The following is a 17,946-nucleotide window of genomic DNA, read 5'->3' as shown; positions in this document are numbered from 1 at the left end:
CAGGGTGTCATTCGAATGCTGTCAGCAGGTCACAATGAACAATTTTTGGGGACAGCGGGACTTGAACCCACAGCATATGATCTTAAGTCATACGCTCTACCAACTGAGCTATGCAAAATTCTTTATTTTATGACATTGACAGTATACCTGATACAATTCTATATACTTCAATTGCATTACATAGTATTCTATAATTATAGTTACATATTCCGTACTTATAATATATTTTATATTATAGACTGATTGTATTATAAATTACCAAATTTTCATGCCATCAACACATCGCCCCAGCCCTGATCATGAGGACTACCCAACAATATTGTGGACATTTTGCAATGCAATGTCCACATGGATAATAACAAATAGTGACATGTTAACTAAAAACTTGCTAGTTTGTTTTAACAACGTGCATTAGCTACACTCTATTGTTCCTTTCTTTGACCCCTGAGGAGCAAAGTCACAAAGAAATGGCTGATTCTGAAGAGCTATTACATATGCAGCATGTGGGCAACGTTTTCTAATGTACATTTTTAAGAAAACCATTTACGTTGGTGGATTCTCACTGAAGGCATCAAAACTACGATTGAACTACGAGTTATTTACTTGGCAAAAAAAAGGTGAAATAACTGAAAACATGTTTTATATTCTAGTTTCTTCAAAATAGCCGCCCTTTGACCATGTAAATTTTCATGAAAATAAAGGAAGCACGTTGAATGAGAAGGTGTCTCCAAACCTTTGGCCTGTACTGTATGTAATAATTTTACAAATGTATAACGATAAATCCTTTCAATAGTCCCACGAGTGGTAAATGTGCATAGTCACTGCAAAACGTGGGATAAGAGCAGCGAAAATGAACGGAATTAAAAAAAGAAAAAAAAAACAAGTCAGTCCATTTAAAAACGTGAACGAATGAGTGGAAGTGGGGACCCCCTCCCGCGGCGAGAGGGGCGGCGCACAGTCAGCAGTCGCCGCGGCCTCAGCGGGACGATGGTCCTGTGTCTCGGTGTCCTGGGCCGGATTGGGGCGACGGGCTGACCGGGTTTGCGCGGAGCTCCGGCGTCGGACGTTTCTTCTGGACGTTCCCGCAGCCCTGAGGCGCGCTCGTCGCGTCGTTTTTCTTTCTTTAACGGAGCGTTAGCATTAGCAGCTAACGGGGAAACGGGGGCTGTTTTTCCGCTCGGCGAGGCGGTCGGGCGCGCTACGCGAGGCCGGGGTCGGGGCTTTTCAGGCCGGGCCCGTCCACTCTCCCGACAACTGCGATGATGGACAAAGGGGCCGAGCCTCCAGCAAACGGCGGCGGCGAGCTGAGATAACACGCGTCCGTTTTACGGCCCCGTGGCCTCGGTAAAGGGTGATCTCGGGAGCCGGGGAGCTTCTTTTGTTTTCCGTCGGCGCTGAGCGGCTCGGTCCGGCCTCCAGGACCTTCAAGCGGACCGCTGGACGGTACGTCTGTTCCGTCCTCTGGCACACATTTAAAAAATCGTATTTTTCACGCGTTACTTCCAAGGCGAACTCTATTTATCAGCGTATTAGTCGCAACCGGCGTGTTATTTAACCGGGAGTGAAATACAATACACCGGTGTCTTATGGATACGTGTGGCGTCGCGACCTTCTCTGGACATGAGCGGCCGTCTCCCCGGACATTTCTTTGATTTTTTCTTTTTGTCCGTGTGGCTGTTTCTGAGCAGGTGGACATTGGACGGACGGACGGCCGCAGATCAACTCGCCCCCACCCCCTGGGCTGGATTTCCGATGCCGGGCGTTTATTTGAACCCCCCGGTTATTATGGCCCCCGGCCGCGTCTTCTCATGGCTTCTGATTCAGTCCACAGTCTGCATCCTCTTTACTGGTGAGTACTGAATTTTATACAGTAGAGGTTAATAACAAACTGTAATGTACCATATTTGACCAAAACACCATAATATATTACTATGTAATAACAGACCATAATACACCATATTATACCAGTATCATAATATATCACATTAAATTAACAAACTGTAATATATATCAGAACATACATATACCATACTTTACCAAAACACCATTATATATTACTATATAATAACAGACCATAATATACCATAGTATACCAGTGTCATAATATATCACATTAGATTAACGAACTGTAATATATCAGAAGATACATATGCCATATTTTAACTACGGTATGTTACCGTTTAATAACAAACCATAACATACCACAGTGTAATTATTTATATATACCACATGACCTTATTAAAATACCAAAACATCATGTAATTGTATTCTAAGTCTAAGCAGTGATGCTTTTGTTGTTGTCATGTTTTTTTTTTTTTGGTGACGATGATGCTGATTGTTTTAAATATGGTGATATGTGTGAAATAAATGTGAGGGTTAGTGTGTATTAATAATAATAATGGTGTATGTTCATCTGTAATCATCTTAAGGTCATAGATGATGTTATGATGATGTACCGCTGATCCTGTTTATGCGCTGGTATATCATCTCTCCGGGGATCAGCACCCTGCCGCCACCCGTACGGCTGACGTTTGTTGATTTTGTTGTTTATTAGATGAGTCTTCTAGAACCTGATAAAGACCTGAGTCTGGGTCTTTTATAGCTTCAAAATAGGATAAATTCTGTCTCCTTGAATCGTGACGTGAGATTGTGGACCTTTGGTCTTGCGTTGTGTATCGCCGTAGCGATTAGTGTTTTTTTAAACTGAAGCCTTTGTTTGATGATGCTGATGATGATTGATGGTTAGATCGTTGTTATGATGGATCTGAACGGACCCTGGTGACGTGGAGGCCATCGTTGGGGTTTGGGCTCATCATTCTTGACTTCATCACCTCGTCCCTGGCTGATCGGCGCTGATGGGATTTAACGTCACTTTTCCTTTCCACCCACTGAAACAAAGAGCACCAGAGAGAGAGAGACGGGGACGACTTAACTGTCACCCCTCACCCCAGTGTCACCCCTGCCCCAATCAGCATATGCTTCACATTTCACAATAGCCTGTTGGGTTGATAAATAACCCCCCACCCGGCAGCAGCTGCTCTTCAACATGTGCTGCGGGGGAGGAAGGTCACGTGTGGCACCGCCGACGCCATATGTAGGTCCTGCTATGCATGCGCATGTGTGTGTTCTCATAATCTCATAAAAAATTGGTCTTTTATGGAAGTACTTTTGTGTGTTTTTTTTTTTGTTTTTTTTTCAAACATAAAATTCTAAATCTGTGTACAGAAAATATTAGACAGTAAAACTGTATGGGTTAAAAATTCATTCTCAGTGCAAAAATATCAGGTCCATAATGAAACCAAATACTGATTGTTAACGAGAATGCATTTTTAATCCATGCAGTTTTATAGTCTAAATAATGTTTGCACACAGTATTGAATTTTCCTTGTAATGTGTGAAAAAATATATATTTCCAAATCAATGACACTGCAGCCCCAGCAGAAGTGCTAAAACTTTTTAAATGAAACACTTTTATGGGTTATTTATCCTGTTTTGTCACAGTTTATGAAAATTGACCATTTCTGTGTCCAATCGGAGCAGGAATCTGCCGGCGAGTACGAGCTTGCTGCTTCTCACCGGCAAGATAATCCGGGATGAACTGCCGGGATGCTGACGTGCGCTCTCACCCTATCCCATGCTGCCCTGCTCCTGTGTATAATTGAGTCTCAGTGGGGACACACTTGAGCTGCCCTGTCTTGTCCTCTCGCTGGACACTTCCGGGGCCGCACGTTTTTGCCGACCTCCTCATGTCAGTCTGAACTCTGACCGCGGTGTTGTTGTAGAAACATATTTCTTCTATCAGGAATATTACTGATTATGTGTCCAGGCGAGGTCATGCTGGGTCGGTGTAGGACTTGTCCTGGTGGAACGTGTTTAACCAGAACGTTCCGCTTATGGATAATTACAGGGTCTCCATCCGTAACTCTTTAGTCTCGAAGCTCTGCCCTTCCCAGCCATTTCAGTGGAGTCTACAATTATCTTTTTTTTTCTTTTCTTCTCCAGGATAGTGCAATGAATCATGGGATATGTTTACATTGGTTTATTTGTACCGCACCTCTGGACTTGTCTTATGCTCATCGGGTCATGGGAAACTAACCACGTCCCAGCTCCATCTAACACGCCGCACCCAGAGCGTGTGTGTGTGTGAGAGAGAGAGAGAGAGAGAGAGAGAGAGAGAGAGAGAGAGAGAGTCACACCCCGGTAATTACAGAGCGTTGGAGATTCCTCCCATCAGGGATGTGGATTTGTCGCAGCGGATAAGCAGCGTGTCAGTATTCGTGACTCTTGAAGCTCTTGGTCTCCATTTGAGAGATGAACCTTGTAATTTCCACAAGGTTTGGAACCAGTTTACAACTTACTTAGGGTCTGAATGTCTGCAAACAATAACAGCAGGACTGTATGGGACGTAGCGGTGTTCCGATAATCGATGCATTGCGATGAATACGTGGACGGTCCTGCATCGGTGCAGTGCAGAACATAATCGATTATATAATAATGAGCGGTATAAAAATTAAAAAGTAGTGCCAACATGAGTGCAGTGCCCCAACGTATTTTCCAGCGACCAATAGAATCGGCCTAGTGTTCGCTCTGCCCATTCAAAACACACAAATGTGCTCGCCTGACGTCGCGGATGCCTGAACCAGCCGTTTTACATGTAGAAAAATGTATGGGATGCATTGTGATCCATTGATAATCGAAATCAATTTGTGACAAGGTCCACACCTCTACTGGGTTGGCATGGTAAATCTGTTTTGGTGTTGTGCGGTACTGTGTTAGTCTGTTGTATTGTTATGAATGTAGGCATTATGCCTTATCTCGGCAGAGTCCATTCAGCAGCCAATCAGGATGCATCATACCACAACAACACTCATTTGTAAATGTCCAAGTGCTGGATTAATGAGCAATATTCAAACAAATGATTCAAATTCTTCAACTACTATTAATGTGATATTATACACTGCTTAAAGAATAAAGGGAACACTTAAACTACACAATGTACCTCCAAGTCAATCACACGTCTGTTAAATCAAACCGTCTACCACTGACTAATCAACCCGATTGGATGTGTTGACTGCGTGATGAGGTGCATTGTGGGACAAGCTCTGTAACTTGACTGGTGGTCCATGTCAGGCAGCTTCTCGGGGGAGGTTCTCCAGATGAGTGTTCTACCAAACAGTGTGTCCTCTTCTGCTTCCCCTCCAGGAAGTGCAGTCAGCTCCCAGCACAATGAGAACGTGTACGTGTCCGGCGCCACCAGCGGTGAGTCTGTCTCCACGTTCGACTGTGATGGTGTCAGTAGGTCTTTTGCAGCAAATCAGCTAAATTAAAGGGCAAAGTGTAAGATTACACAACAAAAAAGCAACAAAATGGTCCTTTTTGGTGAAATACTGCCCCCTTTTTTGGTGGGAGTATAAATGCACCAATGAGGAAAATCCATCACATTGCACCATAGAGACACATTACACATTGGTCTTATTTGGCAGCACTGAATATGTTGTTGGGCTTGTTTAAAGGGATTGTCACCCTTTGCCAATTGGTGCATTTATACTCCCACCTAATAAGGGGCGGTATTCCACCAGAAGTCTTGGCAAATAGCAGGTTTTCTCAGTTGGATGGTTTAAAATGAACCTTCTTCTGTCTCAGTATGTGGGCAGCCTTGAAAACGTCATTTATATTTGCACAGTTTGTGGGTTTTAATGCGCGCCCACCAGCCAATGAAATATTTATCCAGAACAGGATATGTATATGTGTATGTATGTATGTTGAAGGTGTTGGTTGCAGCTCTGCACCACTGACTGTTGTCATGGTGCTTGTCGAGCTGGTTGGTGTTCAGCTGATAACAGAAGTGGAGCTGCAGAGAGGAGCTGCTTATCTGTTTACGTAACATCTGTAGCTTAAGTCTTCGTCTGTGTGTCTGTGTGTATGTTCAGCCTGTGGAGATGTTGCTGAACAGATTAGGGCGTCCAGTGGGGTCATCACCAGCCCCGGTTGGCCATTCGAGTACCCCTCCCGCGTCAACTGCAGCTGGAACATCAGAGCCAACCCTGGAGAGATCATCACCATCAGGTACCGGGTGGCGGACGTCTCAATCATCCGTATATTCTAAAATAAAATATCTGCGCAGCCCTTCTACTGGGATGAAAGGTGCATCATCAACCAGGGTTGGGAATCAGAAGAGCACACGTTAATGATGAATTTACAATAATGTTGGGTCTCAGATGTTCAATACATACATTTTACATTTTTACATTTACAGCGTTTACCAGACGCCCTTATCCAGAGCGACTTACAATCAGTAGTTACAGGGACAGTTCCCCTGGAGACACTCAGGGTTAAGTGTCTTGCTCAGGGACACATGGTTTTCTGTGATGCAAACGTGATAACCAAAGAAAAGCATCAGAATATTTTCCCTAAATTAACATTACAGTTTAAAATGGCGCAATACTGGATACCAGTGTATTGATGATGGATCACCATAGTTATCAGTTTTGTTTTTTTTTCGTCCCACCCTTTGAAAACTGCCTGGCATCGTTTCTACACACTCGCCTCCTCTCCAGCACAGTGTCCATGGTTACAGAGTAAAAATAGACCCTCCTGTTTGCACAGGCGACAGGATTTTTATTATTTTTTTTTTTTTAGCTTTTGATGAATTGAAGGATAAAGACGTAGGAGTCTTTGCTACTGCTGCTCACTATTAGACACATCCTGGATGCCATGTGCTCTTTAGTAATTGCTGGAGAATTGACAAGGCGCTGTCAGCGACTACAGCAAGTAAACGTTCCTTAGTTCATAGTGGAGGTGAAGAGTTGTAAATAGAGTTTTTTTTTTTTGTGATGTTAGTTTGTGTTTATAGAAATGTTCCTGCTGTTAAAAAGCAGGTAATGACACAGCATGGATATGACCGTTTAATATTCACCAGTTTTTCATTAATAATTGTTAAAGTGTTTTAGAACCTTACAAAGGATCTTTGAAGACGTGAACCTTGCAGTGTCATTTAGCACTTTTAACTGAGAGCTGAGAGAGGAACTAAAGTTGTTTGGAACCATAGAACCAGTCCAGCTACTGCCATGGTCAATTGTAATGAGATGATCATGGATTTTTTTAAACTTGTGAGTTATGGCTGATATGGTGTATGTTATTATTTCTGTATTGTGAGGAATGAGCGTGAATAACTGAAGTCTGTTTTTCTCTCAACAGCTTTCAGGACTTTGAGATCCAGAGTTCCCATCGTTGTGGGCTGGACTGGATCTCCATCGGCTCCTACAAGAACCTGGACGGCTACCGGGCCTGCGGCTCGTCCATCCCGGCCCCGTACATCTCTTCCCAGGATCACGTGTGGATTAAGTTCCATTCTGACGACAGCCTGACCGGCAAGGGCTTCAGACTGTCTTACGTAACAGGTAGGGGCTATTAATACGTCCACTGGACACTGTCCCCACCCACATACAGAGTGTCACGTGCCAGTTGTCCGTCTCTCTCCGCGTCGGCGCTTTGCTTTCTGATGCTTTCATGGTTTTAGTCGGTGTGGTTTGCCGTGGTCTGGTCTCATGGTGGGGTGAAGAATGAAAGACAATCGTCCAGGACCATAACGAGGCTGCGGCCAGAGTAATGACAGACTCTTGTAGGTTCCCCAAAATGCAGTCCGAGGCGTTCCGCATTTTTCCACAACCCACGTCGGAACAGTCCTGCACCACAGAAAACAGAGTAATTGTCAGGAAGGCCATCGCGCCCCACAATGCCGCTCTTGTGTGGTGTGTTGTGGTGGATGTGAGGTCAGGAAGTCCCCACAAAGCAGCCTGGTGACCCCATCTGATCCTGACCTGCAATTCACACAGTTCTATGAATAGAAGGTTTTTTTATTGTTCAGAAAAGTCTCTATTCTTTAAAAAAAAAAATTCACACAGAAGACAGTCAAGAACATTTTTGAATGCTCATTAAATATACGTATATTTAATGTTATATATAGGTAGTAAGTTATATTGTGTTTTAATTCAGTCTCACCGTATGCCTTAAATCATATTTATGTAAGAAATTACCTTTAATAATTTAAACCTTTTAAACAACAAACCGTTAGTGAAATATTTATAACTCCAAACATTAAGCAGGGATTAGGGATGTCTATTAGTGGCACGGGTACTTAGGCGCCCCCTGGTGACAGGGAAGTAAAATTGGAATTAAATATCGCCTAATTGGACGATTCTAGTCAAAGAGGATAATATCAGCAATAATTGGTGTGTCCCTAGTTTGAAAGTTATCTAGGTATTTCATACTTTATTGTTTTCACTCTTTAGGAAAGTTGGAGGAGCTTTTCTGCGAGTCGGATCAGTTTCACTGTTCCAGTGGGAAGTGCATTCCGGAAACGTGGAAGTGCAATGGCATGGACGAGTGCGGCGACAACTCAGACGAGGAGCTGTGTGTCCAGCCCAACCCGTCGTCGCTCTTCTCCTTCCAGCCGTGCGCCTACAACCAGTTCCCCTGCCTGTCCCGCTACACCCGCGTCTACACCTGCCTGCCCGAGTCCCTCAAATGCGACGGCAGCATCGACTGCCAGGACCTGGGGGACGAGATCGACTGCGACGTGCCCACCTGCGGCGAGTGGCTGCGCAATTTCTACGGCACCTTCAGCTCGCCCAACTACCCCGATTTCTACCCCCCCGGCAGCAACTGCACCTGGCTGATTGACACGGGCGACCACCGCAAGGTGGTCCTGCGATTCATGGACTTCAAGTTGGACGGCACCGGCTATGGCGACTATGTAAAAGTTTACGATGGCCTGGAGGAGAACCCGCGCCGGCTGTTGCGCCTTCTGACGGCCTTTGAGTCCCGCGCCCCCGTGGCCGTGGTGTCGTCCTCGGGGCAGCTCCGGGTGCACTTCTATGCTGACAAGATCAACGCAGCACGAGGCTTTAATGTGACCTACCAGGTGGGGTTGCTAATCCTATTTATTAATATATTTTATTGGCTTTTGGGTGTTTTAGCTGGAGTTTTGAGACATACTACTAGAAAGGAAAAAAGGGGCGGTACTTTGATTAGTGAACTAGAATTCACTATCACCTCTGGTGGTACTCAGTGGTATTACAAGACAGGGTGGGTTATAGCTAGCTGCCTACTAACGTCTCTGCAATATAGAGACGTCAAAATTATTATTTCTTTGCATTCTTTTTTCTCGTTATAAAATAAAATGCACATACATTTTAACTACACAGAAACCTCACTTTAAATTGTAAATGTCCTTTTCTTTTATTCAATTCCACTTATATTTTAATTGGGCATCTGCTGGCTTTCTGGGCTCTCTTTGTAAGTTTGACTTGAACCTGGTTCAAAGTTGGACTTTGTGGTCTTCTGGATCTTAGGGCAGGGTCTTACCTGCTAGGCTACTACCACCTTAATAAATAAAGTCCAGTAAATGCAAAAACCTAAGTTGGCCTTAATAAAAAACAGACTATACTACAGTACCGATAGATTTAGATTTATCCAGAGCGACTTACAATCAGTAGTTACAGGGACAGTCCCCCCCTGGAGACACTCAGGGTTGAGTGTCTTGCTCAGGGACACAATGGTAGTAAGTGGGGTTTGAACCTGGGTCTTCTGGTTCATAGGCGAGTGTGTTACCCACTAGGCTACTACCACCCATAGATGATGGGAATTATAAAAAAGGTGGGGTTTGAATTAAATTCATGTTATTAGAGGGTATATGGGATGTTATCTGGGGGTTAACCGGCGCTCTGGTAAAACAGGTGGACGGGTTCTGCCTGCCCTGGGAGATCCCATGTGGCGGTAACTGGGGCTGCTACACCGAGGCCCAGCGGTGCGACGGCTACTGGCACTGCCCCAACGGCCGCGACGAGCTCAACTGCAGCACCTGCCAGGAGGACGAGTTCCCGTGCTCCCGCAACGGCGCCTGCTACCCGCGCTCCGACCGCTGCAACTACCAGAACCGCTGTCCCAACGGCTCCGACGAGAAGAACTGCTTCTTCTGCCAGCCCGGAAACTTCCACTGCCAGAACAACCGCTGCGTGTTCGAGAGCTGGGTGTGCGACGCGCAGGACGACTGCGGCGACGGCAGCGACGAGGAGAACTGTCCGGTCATCGTCCCCACGCGCGTCATCACCGCCGCCGTCATCGGCAGCCTGATCTGCGGCCTGCTGCTGGTCATCGCGCTCGGCTGCACCTGCAAACTCTACTCTCTCCGGATGTTTGAGCGCAGGTACGTTCCCTCGCCGCCAGTATTCTCCGTGCGGGACGCAGCGCGGCCACTAAGGGCCTCTCCTTCCAGGTCGTTCGAAACTCAACTGTCTCGCGTGGAGGCGGAGCTCCTGAGGCGCGAGGCCCCGCCTTCATATGGCCAGCTGATTGCTCAGGGTCTTATACCACCAGTGGAGGATTTCCCGGTCTGCTCGGGGAACCAGGTGAGGCCAGATCGAACTCGGTTTACGTTCCAGCTTCATGTGGATCATCTCTCGGTTCATTTCGTTAATTCCGTTACTACGTATTTCAGGCCTCGGTCCTGGAGAACCTCCGACTAGCCGTTCGCTCCCAACTGGGCTTCACCTCCATCCGCCTGCCGACGTCTGGCCGCCACCGGAACATCTGGCGACGCCTCTTCAACTTCACGCGCTCCCACCGCTCCGGTTCCCTCGCGCTGGTCTCGGCCGACGCCGAGGAAGGTTCCGGAAGTGCGGGGTCGTCTCGCGAGCCGGACCGACTGGGATCCCACCGGGGTCTGCTACCCCTCGACTCTGACGACACAGACACGGAGAGCGAGCAGCCGCCTCACAGCAGGGATGTGGGCGGTGCTGTGGGCGGTCTGGCTACAACTCTGCCTCAGAAAACCCCGCCCACTACTGCGGTGGAGGCTATTGTGTCTGTGACTGCGAGCTCTGCCCCTTTGTCCAGCTGTGAAGGCAGCCTTGCTGAGAGCCTGGCGGAAAGTTCTGGATCAGAGCAGTGCTCCTCCATCTCTAGCAGCAGTGGGCGGAGCCAATTCAGTAATGCCCTCCGCAGAATTACGCGGGGACTGCGATGGGTGCGCTTTCTCGGTCGCTCTGGTGGCTCAGGGGGCGGGACAAGCGGAGTCGGCACAGGGCCCAATCACAGTCCGCTGCGTCAGCTGGAGCCAGCGGGTGGCGCTGCGGTCGGCGTGCGGGAGGACGAGGACGACGTGGAGCTGCTCATCCCCGCGTCCGACGTAGCGTCCCTCGACAACGACGCGACGGACGCCAATCACAGTCACCTGTCCGCCCAGAGCGCCGCCTCAAACCCCGCCCTGCGGGGCCGAGCCAGTGGCGGTCGGGACGGCCCCTGCGAACACTGCGGAATGGTCCACACGGCCCGCATTCCGGACGCCTGCCGCGAGGGGACGTCCCGGACGGAGGCCAGCGACGACGAAGCCCTGCTGCTCTGCTGAGCGCCGAACAACACGAGCCCCTCCCCCTGGCTTCATCTGCCCCGCCCCCTTCACGTTTCCTGGCCGCCTGGAACAGCAGCAGCAACGCGGACGTTCCCGGAGCCCCTGGCGCTAAGAGAAGCCAGGAGACTGTCATGCTAAGTGGCGTTATTGATGCCCCGCCCGGCGAGTCCACCGGGTCCCCTGGCCGCACCCTGGGGGCTTTCTGAGCCGACGTTACAGTAGCCCCGGCGATGAGTGCGAGACACGGTCGCCAGAAACAAATAAGCTTTCAGCGTTTTAACGGTACGAGTGGGTGTGGTGAAAGGGTCAATAATCCCCCCCCCCCGGATTTTCCTACGTAGCAGCTCCTTGTTTGGTTGAGGCACTACGACTTTTTTTGTGTGTGCTTCTGTGACCATTTCAACACAACAAGCCTTTTTTCTTACCATGACGAGAGAGAGAGAGAGAGAGAGAGCGAACGACGGTGTTCCAGTGTTAAAAATGGCTGCTCGTGTTCGTGTGTGTGTGTGTGTGTGTGTGTGTCGTATTTATTGTTCCGTTACAGTTTTTGGTAAACCTCAGTGTTTCCGGTACAGCAGGTTCTCGCGTGAGTGTGCGTATTTATTATGAATTATTTTTCATTTCAGTAGCGATAACTTGAGAAGCATGTTTTAACTTGTCTTGTGCTTATTTTTAAGTGATATGGTGTTAATAAAATCCAAATAAATAAATATATATATATAAATAAATATACATAACTGTTTACTGCACTGCAAAAATAAAACGTGAGCATTCAGTCATTCACGGTGGTCTCCTGGACCTGTTCTTGCTCCACTTGCTGTGGCTTCATTCGGGGTGGGTGTGGCCTTTTCCCAATCATGACAGCCAATCCTCAGGTCCTTATCCTCGTCCGAATTAAGCAGTGCGTGGAGTTTTGGCCGATATTTCACACTCATGAATAATAAAAATAATAGAAATGACCTTGTTTTTGTCAAACTTCAGCCATTTCTCACGAGTGAAGTATTCAGTAACTTTATACATTAAGACGCTCATAAGTTGGACGTTTTTGAGACATAATCAACATTTCTGAGATCCTCAAATAGCACTAAACACAATATAAGCTGTTCAATATAAACACAATAGAAGTTGTCAAGAAGCATTAAGAAAATTAAGGGAACACTTAAACTACACAATGTAACTCCAAGTCAATCACACTTAAGTGAAATCAAGTATGCAACACTGACCCAACAATCAATTTCACAACCTGTTGCGCTAATGGAATAGACAAAGGAAATTATAGGCAATTAGCAAGACATCCCCATTAAAGGCGTGGTTCTGCAACCACTGGCTGATGTTTTGGTCACTTTTTACTCTGGTGGTAGCTGGGGACGGGTCTACAACCCACACAAGTGGCTCAGGTAGTGCAGCTCATCCAGGATGGCACATCAATGCAGGCTGTACCAAGAAGGTTTGCGTAGTGTCCAGAGCATGGAGCCATTACCAGGAGACAGGCCAGTACATCAGGAGACGTGGAGGAGGCCGGCATCCACCCAGCAGCAGGACCTCTGCCAGATGCCTGCAAAATGACCTCGAGCAGGCCACAGATGTGCATGTGTCTGCTCAGACAGTCATGAACAGACCCCATGACGGTGGTATGAGGGCCCGACGTCCACAGGCGGGGGTTGTGCTTACGGTTTGGCATTTTCCAGAGAACACCAAGATTGGTCATTTCTCCACTGGCGCCCTGTGCTCTTCACAGATGAAAGCAGGTTCACACTGAGCACATGTGGCAGACGTGACGGAGTCTGGGGACGCCGTGGAGAACATTCTGCTGCCTGCAACATGGCAGCGGGTCAGTAATGGTGTGAGGTGGCATTTGTTTGGGGGGCCGCATAGAACCACCACATGCTCGCCAGAGGTAGCCTGACTGCCATTAGGTACTGAGATAATATCCTCAGACCCCTTGTGAGACCATATGCTGCTGATTTGCCCTGGGTTCTTCCTAATGCAAGACAAAGCTGGACCTCATGTGGCTGGAGGGTGTCAGCAGTTCCTGCAAGAAAAGGGCACTGATGCTATGGACTGGCCCCTTTTGAGCACATCTGGGACATCATGTCTCGCTCCATCCACCAACATCACGTTGCACCACAGACTGTCCAGTAGTTGGTGGATGCTTTAGTCCAGGTCTGGTAAAAGATCCCTCAGGAGACCATCCACCAACTCATCAGGATCATGCCCAGGTGTTGTAGGGAGGTCTTACAGACACGTGGAGGCCACACACACTACTGAACTTCATTTTGACCTTTAAGGACATGTGATCTGGGGAAGACTGTGATCTGGGGAAGTTGATGATCACCCTTTTCCTTCATCCTGTTCCCTCTCCACTCCAGAAGCATTAATGGGATTTCACACAGTAACTGCTTCTCCGTCCTTGGACCAACATATCAGGAATGTTCCTCAAGACCTGTGGTCATTCTAACATCACAATCTAGACACAAGTGGCTTTAATGTTGTGGCAGCTCGTTATAAAATGCAACACTTATTCATTATTTCATCAAATAATTTTAATTTATTACTTATATTTCATTTAAACTGCATGAAGAAACACACCAGTCGTCGTATGAATGAGTTTTTATTTTCTCAAAACAAGAAACACATAAAAATTCATATTGTGGCATTTTCCCATTTCTGTACCATTCGTCCCTCAACAGAACGTCCGTCATGAAGTCATTCCTTCGGCCTTCCAAACCATGGGAATTAGTTTTTTTTTCTTTAGAACAATATTAAAATAAAATATACTTGCAACCTGACACTTTTTTTTTCTAGTCGACCCCCATAACATAAAAAAATTCTCTTTCATTTATTACTTTTTTTGTTTTTCGTTTTTTTAATTAAAATGAATTAAAATCAGAAATTCCCATGAGCAGCTGGAGGTGGAATGTTTATCTGGGTGTGGCAGATAGGGGGAGGGGCTTCACATGCACGGTACAACAAAGTGCAAAAACTTCCAAACGTGGGCGGCGCCTCGTCAAAACATGCGAATCTCGACATGCTCGGTCCGGACGGATGAACGGATGCAGCGGGTGGGGCGGGGGCGTGGCCACGCCACAGGCAGGGAAGGAAGAAAACGAAAAAAAAAAAAAAGAAATGAAATATTTTTTTTTTTTTATCTTAAGGCCTGCACCTTTCACACGATACACAAAAACACACACATTCATTTCCCCTCCGACCTCCCACTGTTTTTTTTAATGCATGATGGGACGGTCTCCAGGCTGTTCTGTAAAAACACAGAATAGTGTAAAGAATGACATCACATTGTAGTTGATCATGTTGCATTCACTCGCGTCAGATCCATGCACAGTTTTATTAAAAATAACCTCCTGAAAATGGCCGAGCTCTTTTTTTTTTCTTTGCAGCCTCAAGGAAAATATTTTTCTTGATTTTTCGTCTGTACGGCTAACAGCTTTTCATGCAAAATAAATAATAAAATAAAATAAAAAAAAAATCTGAACTGACATCATACAGTTTCACGGACAAAAAGTTCGAGGCGTCTGTCCTGTCCTGTGCTGACGGGTTACAGGGCCTTTCTGTTGCCGCAGCGATGCAACACTGGCTTGGTCTGGCATGTCTGATGTCAGGGCTGGGGGCGGGGCCTAACTCAAATGTTGGGGTCCTCGTGGACAAGGGAGGCTGTCAATCAGTAATCCCAACACCTGAAGAAAGGCAGAACCGTGGAGCTTCTGGAACTCTAAAACGGAACGGAAAGAACGGGACGTTTTTGTTTAGAACAGGGCTGCGGTTCTCCGTTCTCTCCGCCGTTTTAATCCCGCGCTCTCGACCTAGACGTAGAACCCGAGTGAACCGCTGAACTCCGCCCACTCTGCTTCTCCTGAGTTCTGTTCCCGCCCACTGTGCCAGACTCTCTCTCAGCCTGCGCTTGGGCGGGGCTGTTGGGCGTGACCATGGGCGGAGCCTCCTTTCTCACAGGCTCAGAAGACACGACATGAAGCATGCAGTGCGACGCGACGAGGCGTGGCCCACCCAGGCGGTCACTCTTCACTGCTGGCTGTTACTATGGTGACAACAACCCGCAGCCCACATTGCTACGACCGAACGTTGGAGCCGCCGCCCTGCGCTGACTGGGACGGTTTACTGCTTAAAGGGGCCAACGTAGGGTCCACCAGCGATGTGGGCGGGAACAGTTTGTACCAGCCAATCACCATGTTGGTCAGTTCCAAGTCATCGAGAAGGATCTGGGCGGCGCCCATGAAGGATTTGTGGTCCATTCGTCCATAATCTCCCCAGACTATGATCTGTTAGCAAAGAAGAAATCTATTTTTATTGTCTGATTAACAATTTGCATATAACATAAACGGCAGAAATTGCTGGTTTTGTACAGAACCTGCAGAACCTTCCCCTCTGGGTTCTCCTCGAACTGCAGCTGCTGCTGGTACAGCGGGTCCAGCGTCTTCCGCGCCAGGCGCGTTTTCTTCTTATTGATGCACTTCCCGTTGTCCAGCAGGTAAACTTTGACGTAGGGGGCTGAGCGGGAAACAACAAGAGCCACAAAATGAAACAAAAAACCTTTTAACTTCTACATCCAAAAGCAGAAGGTGGTTGGTTACCTGGCGTTTGCTTGTTTCCTGGTTTACCCACAAGGCCCCTGGCCCGGATCACCTCCACATCCAGCCGCTCCTTCCTGTGGACCATGCCAATCTGGATATCGCCTGAGGTCAAAATTTGAAGAAGAGTTTAGACAACCAAGGTCTTCTACATGCCTTGCACATTTAGTTGGACCTTCAGTGAATTTCAGTGACGTGTGTGTGTGTTGTTCGAAGACCCTAAATTCCACGGGATGTTGTTCATTTGAGATACTTTGTTTTCAAAATGAATAAAACTTCCTCATATAAACATCACGACCAAACAGGGTCCTACCCATTGGAGGTGTGGCCAGAGTCTGCCTCCCGGCTAGCTGGGCGGGGCCTAACCCATCCAGGAACTCTGTGAACTGGCTGTCAGATGAGATCTTCACACCAGGGAAGATGAGGCTTCAGAGAAGCGCAGAGAAGAAGAAATGACAGGAGAAATGAGTGGAATAAATGGGGAAAACAGAAAGATTGGCGGAGGGGAGGCGTGAATCCCTACTTTCCGGGTTTAGGGTTCTCGCCGTCCTCAGCCGTCTCTCGGCTGGGCTGCCGGGTCATCCTGTTCTTAAACTCGATGGCCAGACCCGTCTCCACGCTGCGCTGGATGGCCAGACGCACCGGCTTCTTCTTCTTACCCTCCTCTGTTAAAAGAAAAGTTGATGAACTGCATTTCTCTAAATAAATAGATTAAATGCATTTCAGATTCCTGCCCCTAAGTTCAAAAGCCAGGAAGTCATGTCATATATTAAAATTATTGGACATTATGTATATAAAATATCACATATATGTGTGTCTGTGTGTGTTTCCTCCAGACATGAACAACTTGTCCCTTTATCTTAGTCATTTCCATCACAGGGGTTATTATGAATAAATAACAGTGTATAATTATGAATATATGATATAGTAAATGATTGTAGAACAGTAAAATATATGATAAACACCCAGTTAATTATTAATCCAGTGTATATGTTACTGGACTCAGTTGGAGGTGAATGTAGCTGGTTGCAATTTGTCCTTTTATCCAGCAGGTGGCAGCAGCAGAAAGCTGGAGACCAAGTAGAAGCTCCAGCTTCTGAGCGACAGCTGTGTGTGTGTGTGTGTGTGTGTGTGTGTGTGTCTTTACGAACTATGGTCATCTTCACCAGTTGAAAAGAATCTAAATACACCACATCATCAATCATAGTCGAAAAATCACTGATCATTACACACTGTGCACACACACACACACACACACACACACAGTTCATAGTAAGTAAAACACACCTCTGTACTTCTCCACTGTCCTCCAGACATTTAATTTAGAAACAAAAGCTTCAATCACAAGTCACGCATCACATCAATCTCAACCGACCCGCACAAAGCGACCGGCGTAGATGACTGACGGGTCATGTGGACCGCGGTGGAGCGGATCCCGCCGCCCGCCTTACCTGCGTCCCCTGCGGCGGAGGTCATGCAGGGGAAGTAGACGGCGAGCGCCTCCCACGACGCCGACAGGCTCAGCTTGCTCTGGGAGCGCTGCATGCGCACGGCCGGGGCTCCGCCGCCACCGGCGCCGTCCTGACCCTGTCTGCCCATCCTACCCACCGGGTGCTGAACGATCCGCCGATCACAAACACACACACACACGAGCGAGCGATACGTTTATCACCCTGACGACTCGCCTGCGGCTCACTGAGGAGGAACAGCAGAACGTTCTCCCTTCCCTTCAGCAGAACGGGGCTGGTGTGTGTGTGTCTCTGTCCGTGCCCCAGCCAATCACAGCACATGCTGCAGCAGCAACTGGAAAGGCTCTCTAGGACAAGGATCTCTACCCAGAGATAAAGATACACACACACACACACACACACCAGCCAGATATATTGCAATTCACACACACACACTACCCACAGATATTGCAATGCACACACACAC

The 17,946-nt window shown here is 47.3% G+C and overlaps 2 protein-coding genes across 47 annotated transcripts in view; one reads left to right on the top strand and one right to left on the bottom strand.

Moving 5' to 3' along the window:
- The first annotated feature begins 922 nt into the window (after positions 1-922).
- lrp12 (low density lipoprotein receptor-related protein 12) lies at positions 923-12,193 on the top strand. Its single transcript, XM_028964720.1, has 9 exons — positions 923-1,443; positions 1,689-1,849; positions 5,203-5,259; positions 5,931-6,066; positions 7,198-7,400; positions 8,292-8,923; positions 9,738-10,207; positions 10,277-10,409; positions 10,499-12,193. The coding sequence occupies exons 2-9, from the start codon at positions 1,753-1,755 to the stop codon at positions 11,405-11,407; spliced, it is 2,637 nt and encodes an 878-aa protein (XP_028820553.1). The 5' UTR covers positions 923-1,443; positions 1,689-1,752; the 3' UTR covers positions 11,408-12,193.
- Positions 12,194-14,005: 1,812 nt separating this feature from the next.
- Positions 14,006-17,946, bottom strand: part of rims2b (regulating synaptic membrane exocytosis 2b) — a 47,938-nt gene continuing 43,997 nt past the window's right edge. For all 46 annotated transcript variants that reach the window (XM_028963495.1, XM_028963500.1, XM_028963518.1 and 43 more), the window contains 5 exons: positions 16,535-16,676; positions 16,325-16,437; positions 16,015-16,116; positions 15,792-15,931; positions 14,006-15,702 (listed from right to left, as the gene is read on the bottom strand). In XM_028963495.1, the coding sequence (XP_028819328.1) occupies positions 15,493-15,702; positions 15,792-15,931; positions 16,015-16,116; positions 16,325-16,437; positions 16,535-16,676 (707 nt within the window). In that variant the 3' untranslated portion in view covers positions 14,006-15,492. The remainder of the gene's footprint in view (positions 15,703-15,791; positions 15,932-16,014; positions 16,117-16,324; positions 16,438-16,534; positions 16,677-17,946) is intronic.

The sequence above is a fragment of the Denticeps clupeoides genome, chromosome 20 (genome assembly GCF_900700375.1).
Source record: "Denticeps clupeoides chromosome 20, fDenClu1.1, whole genome shotgun sequence".
NCBI lineage: Eukaryota > Metazoa > Chordata > Actinopteri > Clupeiformes > Denticipitidae > Denticeps > Denticeps clupeoides.
Note: the sequence above shows the minus strand (reverse complement) of the source record. Positions and strands in the feature narration are given on the sequence as shown.